This window comes from Poecilia formosa, unplaced genomic scaffold (assembly GCF_000485575.1).
Source record: "Poecilia formosa unplaced genomic scaffold, Poecilia_formosa-5.1.2 Scaffold510, whole genome shotgun sequence".
In the NCBI taxonomy this organism is placed as follows: domain Eukaryota; kingdom Metazoa; phylum Chordata; class Actinopteri; order Cyprinodontiformes; family Poeciliidae; genus Poecilia; species Poecilia formosa.
In genome coordinates this window covers 219,941-225,720 of record NW_006800449.1, presented here as the reverse complement: position 1 = coordinate 225,720, position 5,780 = coordinate 219,941, and the positions used below count along the sequence as shown (strand labels likewise).

General features: G+C 34.4%; 1 protein-coding gene across 1 annotated transcript in view; it reads right to left on the bottom strand.

The window, feature by feature from the left end:
• Positions 1–5,780, bottom strand: part of trhr2 (thyrotropin releasing hormone receptor 2) — a 28,249-nt gene that overhangs the window by 13,507 nt on the left and 8,962 nt on the right. The window contains exons 3-4 of the mRNA XM_007579188.2: positions 4,128–4,260; positions 575–726 (exon numbers count right to left, since the gene is read on the bottom strand). Coding sequence (XP_007579250.1) covers positions 575–726; positions 4,128–4,260 — 285 coding nt within the window. The remainder of the gene's footprint in view (positions 1–574; positions 727–4,127; positions 4,261–5,780) is intronic.

Genomic DNA, 5,780 nt, shown 5'->3' with positions numbered 1-5,780 from the left:
GTTGCTAGGTAACAGGGCTGGGCTCGGCTGGGGTTGCTAGGTAACGGGGCTGGGCTCGGCTGGGGTTGCTGGGTAACGGGGCTTGGCTCGGCTGGGGTTGCTAGGTAACGGCGCAGTGCTCTCTGTGATTTAACATTCCAGAGTTTTTATTTCTACATAATGGGTATTATGAGACTAAAGTCATAATATTACAATTTTATTTTCGTATTATTATGACTTTATTCTCGAATTATTTCAACTTTATTCTCAACTCTATGACTTTACTCTCATATTATTATGACTTACGCTTTTATTATTTTGACTTTAATCCCATAATACTACGATTTTATTCTTCTATTATTTCTACTTTATTCTTGTGCGAGTTTATTTTCAAAATTTTACGCCTTCATTATAATTATTTTATTTTATTTCTTATTAGTATGACCCTAACACTCTGTTGTAATTTCAGGTTTTACTGTGAAAGTGTTATTTATGCAAGTATTTTGTCATTTTTATTGCTAGCTTTATTGAATAAACTGTCATTTTTAACAGCATTTCTGTCAACTCCATCTGCTTTTGCGCGCTCTACGCCTACCTGAGGTAGAGCACCCGCGCTATCAGGCCGTACAGCACGATGGCGAGGAGCAGCGGGATGACGTAGAAAATGGCGAAGTCAATGAGGTAGATGGGGAGGTAGAGCTCCCGTTTCACTCGGTAGCCACACTGCACATGTCCGTCCTGGCCGACCTGCACATCAAACACAGACATGGCGGAGATAAAAACAAAACCAGCTCCAGCCCTCGAAGCTGCATGTAATAATGGTTCACATCTCAACATAATAATACTGCTCTCAGACGAGGCTCAGGGCTCTTAAGCAGCCCGCAATTTAAGCAGCATTTGAACAAAACAGGTCGTAAATGTTTCACCCGCCTGCTGCGGACTCCTGTCTGTGATAAAATACAGCATCTTCCTGTAATAGCTGAGTAAATAAGCCTGTGATTCAGCACTGTATAAATAAGTTTATGCCCCACACTCTCATTCTGTGTATTATTAGTTCGACCTCATGATGGTCAGAGTAAACAAAGGCCTCAGGCTTGTCTCAGCCTTCCACCCATTCATTACTATAAAACGCCACGTTACCACAAGAGCTCATGATAAATGCCATATTTGTTACAAAAAAAATAAATTCATACAAAATGCTTCACAAAGAATGGGTCAAGATAAACAAAGTGAAAGTTAATGTGGCTTTTAATAACTTTGGCAAATGCAATAAAAAACAACTAGTAATAAATATTATAAAAATAAATGCAGATTTGAGCAATTTTTCTGATTTTTTAAAATTAAATAATTGCACCAAATAGCCACAAAAGAATCATTCCAACACAGCTAGTAGTTCTTTTTTTTTGTCATTAAGTTGGAAACTATGTACTTTTGCAGAATCCTATACAGCCCAAGATTGTGTTTCAAGACAAGAATATTTTTTCAAAGCTTTTTTAGCTCTAATGGCCTTTATTTGAAAGTGCCAGGCCAGGAGAGCAGGGCAATGAGGGTGAGGGAAGACATGTGGCAAAGGTCACCAGGCCGAGATTCGAACCTGCGACGGCCACGTTGAGGACTAAAGCCTCCTTAAGTTTCTGCGCCACCACAGCACCCAACAGACAAGAACTTTGACTTCAATTTCAGGCGCTCAAGTTGTACAGACAAAAGGTTTAAACATATAAACTTTAAGGGATTTTCGACCAACATCAACATTCCATAGGAGAATTTTTTTTTCATTGTTCTTTGCATTAAAACCCAAATACAAAAATAGAAATAAAACCATCATTCTTAAAACACAAGAACACATTTTATACAGTAGATAGATACCAATCAAAAATTATAGGCAGTTTTAGGCAACGTTTGCAGCCCTAAACAAGTTTTATTTAGCTGGACTGAAGGTACAATGAGTCTATTATAAAGGTTTCAGATCCATGTTGTAGATGAAAACTAAACAGAAGGTATTTTAATCTTTTTATTAAAAACTAGCTCCACCCTTCCTGATTCTACATTAAGAATTTAAGACTTAATGTTTCAATACTTAATGTAGCAGCCAGAAACTGTATGTCTGCACGTTTTTTCTTGTCCAACTGATTGTTTTGTTTGTTTTTTATTAAAAACCTGTTTGAAATAAATGAATAAATGAAATGAAAAATGAAAATGTAAAATTTATTCTGGCATTTAACAAATAGAAAAAAAATTGATCATCCTTAAATGACCTAAAACGGGAAAATTTAATTTTTTCTCACTGATATTACGTCCATGTGAAAAAATCAGAGGTGGGCAGAGTACCCAAAAATTTTACCCTAGTAAGAGTAAAAAGTATTTGGTAAAAAGTCTACTCAAGTACTGAATAAATTATCAAATTATCAATCATTTCATTTTTTAAAATTACATCATCAGACGGATCAAAATATAAAATTAAGTGAAAATTTTGGTATTTTAAGGACAAAAATGACAATAATTCATATAAGTAACAGAAATGACAAAATCATGCTAAAAAACTGTCCAAATCATTATTTTAATATAAAACTTATAAGACTTTAACCTGCAGTCGGTGTTTGTGTCTGGTGAATTTTTGGTTAAAAAAATCCAGAAATTACTCAAGAGTAGAGATACTTTGTAATAAATTAATCAAGTAAAAGCAAAAAGCACAGAATAGTAAAAATACTCCTAAAAGTGTTTTGTTTTTTTTTCAAAAAAGTTACTCAAGTAAATGGAACTAGTTACTACCCAACTCTGGAAAATGTGCATCAGTGTATGTAAATGTCTGCTTCAGCAGTAAATATGGATTTAGTTAATCAATCATCCTGACCGATCTGATAAATAACGGTTTCTACTAAAGTGGTAATGTGTCTCATCGTCTGTCGCTCTGCTGATGATTGACTCAACGCCAGACACCTGAGTCCCAACCTCTTCACAGAAACGGGAAAGTCGCCACTGCACCTGCACCAATCGGATCAAATCAGCTCTGTTCTCCTGACAGGTCTGACGGGACGCCCAGTGGATCCACGGATCAGATCCAGAACCACCCAGCGGTTCTAAACGTGAAATAAAATTACTGTCTTTGTATACAAACCAGAAAAGGTGGGAATTTATTGTATCGTTTATCATTTATCGTGATAAATTTCTGATCATTTCTGATCATGATGACATTTTGATTCATCATGCATCGTTGGGATTGTTACTTTTTCTCCACTGTTTGTTCATAAAGGTGTATTAATAAAGATTAATAAATTCAAATCCAGGTTCTGGGTGCAACATATTTACAGACAAAGAAGATTGTTTTTTATCTTAACTGCAAAATGTACACATTTTTTATAGTTTTGGCTTAATTACTGCTCTGAATGTGTTGGGATTTTTTCATCAATTGGCCTTTTTTGAGCCTATACTCCAGTTAACAATTAATCGGTTACTAGTTGACAATTATTTCAATAATCGATCCATCGCGATTAATCTGAATAATCTGATAAATCAGATAAATCAGCCCCAAACTCTTTCAAAGATTGAAAAATTACTAGAACTAATTTCTAAACTGTATGGAAAGTACACTAGGGCTGGGTTATTTATCGTATTATCATTTATTGTGATAAATTTTTGATCATGATGTTAATTTTGATTTATTGTTGTCACAATAAATTCAAATGAATAATGTTTAAAAATACCTAAAACTCTCCTTATTGCTGGGATCATTTTCACAATTTTTCTCCACTGTTTGTGCAATAAACATGTTTCAATAACTATAAACAGTCAAAAATATGATTAGAACCAGTTACTGTGTGCATTTTAGTTATTCAAAACACACTTATGCTTCTCATATTAAACCTGTTTGGGAATATGTAATATAATAGTCATTTTAAAGTTACAGTCAACTTAATAGCAGGAGAGAAACACATTTTATGGTTTAGAGTTGCTGTTTTTGTTAATTTTCATGGTTATAAAATTACCTAAAAAAGCTGTAATATATAGCTATAATCACTTTTATTGTTATCACAGCAGTATCACAAATTAAATGATGGACTTTCATTAGATTTAAGTCCATATCGCTCATCCCTACCAACCAGACCTGCAAAAATTGTCAGAAAATCAGATATTTTCTAGTATTTCCTAACCTGAATGTCCACCAGGAAGAACCACAGCATGCAGTAGACGCAGGTGAAGATCCAGACGCCGGTTATGATCCGCTTCGCACGCGACACCGTGCACACCGTCTGAGCCTTGATGGGATGGCAGATAGCAATGTACCTGCAGGTGGGGAGCAAACACAAGGTCAAAACAGGTTCAGGTTTTTTATTTATTTTATTCCAGTAAAGTAGACGCCACTCAGCCGTTAATGCAGCAGAATCAGAGTGCTGTTCGGAAGCCTTTTCTTTCATTATCCGAACACACAGGTGGCGTTAAAACTGAAACTGCACACAGAGGTCACATCATTACGAGGTGCCTGTCTTTAATCCCTTGAGCCTGGCAGAGCAGAGAGGCGGGAATACGGATTGGGATTGGATGTATGTGAGGGGATTCATGGTTTAATCATTTCTCAGGTTCTCCATGGAAGTCCCCTCAGCAGATCCACACTCTGTTATTAAAACACAACCTGATGTGAGTGTCAGGAACGAAACTGAGCAAATGTTACCAGGTGGGTGTCTAAAAATAAAAGCGCTGAGGTTGAGAGCTTGAACAATTACAGGATGAGAGAGAAAAAGAGATTTTGAGTCAAAACAGGATCATAAGTGTCTTATTTAACAGGATGTGGGGGAAAGTACACACAAAGACTGAATTATACAGCTTTAAAAGTTTAATGAGGACAAAGTTAGGCAGAAAATAAAACAACAAACCAGAAAATAAAAGATAAAAGCTACAATAACAATATTGTTTTAATTTTTTTTATTATTTTAAAGAAAATTAGTAAATATATACATGTATTGCATTATGATCATTAACAAGTACAAAACTTTGCTCTCTGTCATCATAATAATGGAGCAACTATAGATATTATTATTGTTATTAATAATAACGTGTACTATATCATCCATATAGTACATGTGAAAATATATATTCATATTATGCATTATATATTATTATGAAATAATAATAATAATGCATTATTATTAAGTAAATAACTTTACTATTTATGCTGCGATAATAATAAAAATAATTACTCAAATATTATATACGTTTATTTGTCATTTATTTATTATTTATTTTAGTTTTATTTATTTATTATTTATGTATTTTTTTATTCTTAAGACATAAATAAATAAAACTGATACAACTGTCACTACCAATCATAATTGTTTGTAATGTATTTATTTTATGTAAGCAATTTAACTAAAAAATGTCCTAAAAATTAAATCATGATAATAATAAAAATGAACCTTTTGTTACCATTTATTATTATTTTTCTTATATTAACATTAAAATAAATAAATTAAAAATAAAAGTCAACACTGTGAAGTTAGATGTCGGGTCTCTGATTAAATAAAATAAACATTTTCTCATCAGATGCTTGCCATCTGGTATCCCTGAAACGCCGTCGCTGAACGTTATGAAGTCAAATCCCTCACTACGTTACAGAGTAGGACAGTGAGCCGTAACATAATCACATAAATATCTTCCTCAGGACATTTAACTCAACACGCAACCAAATGTTTTGGCTCAGATGAGGAAAATACGGCGCGGGGTATAGAGTACGGTGGGGGGTATAGAGTACGGCGCAGGGTATAGAGTACGGCGCGAGTGCGGCGCAGGGTATAGAGTACGGCGCGAGT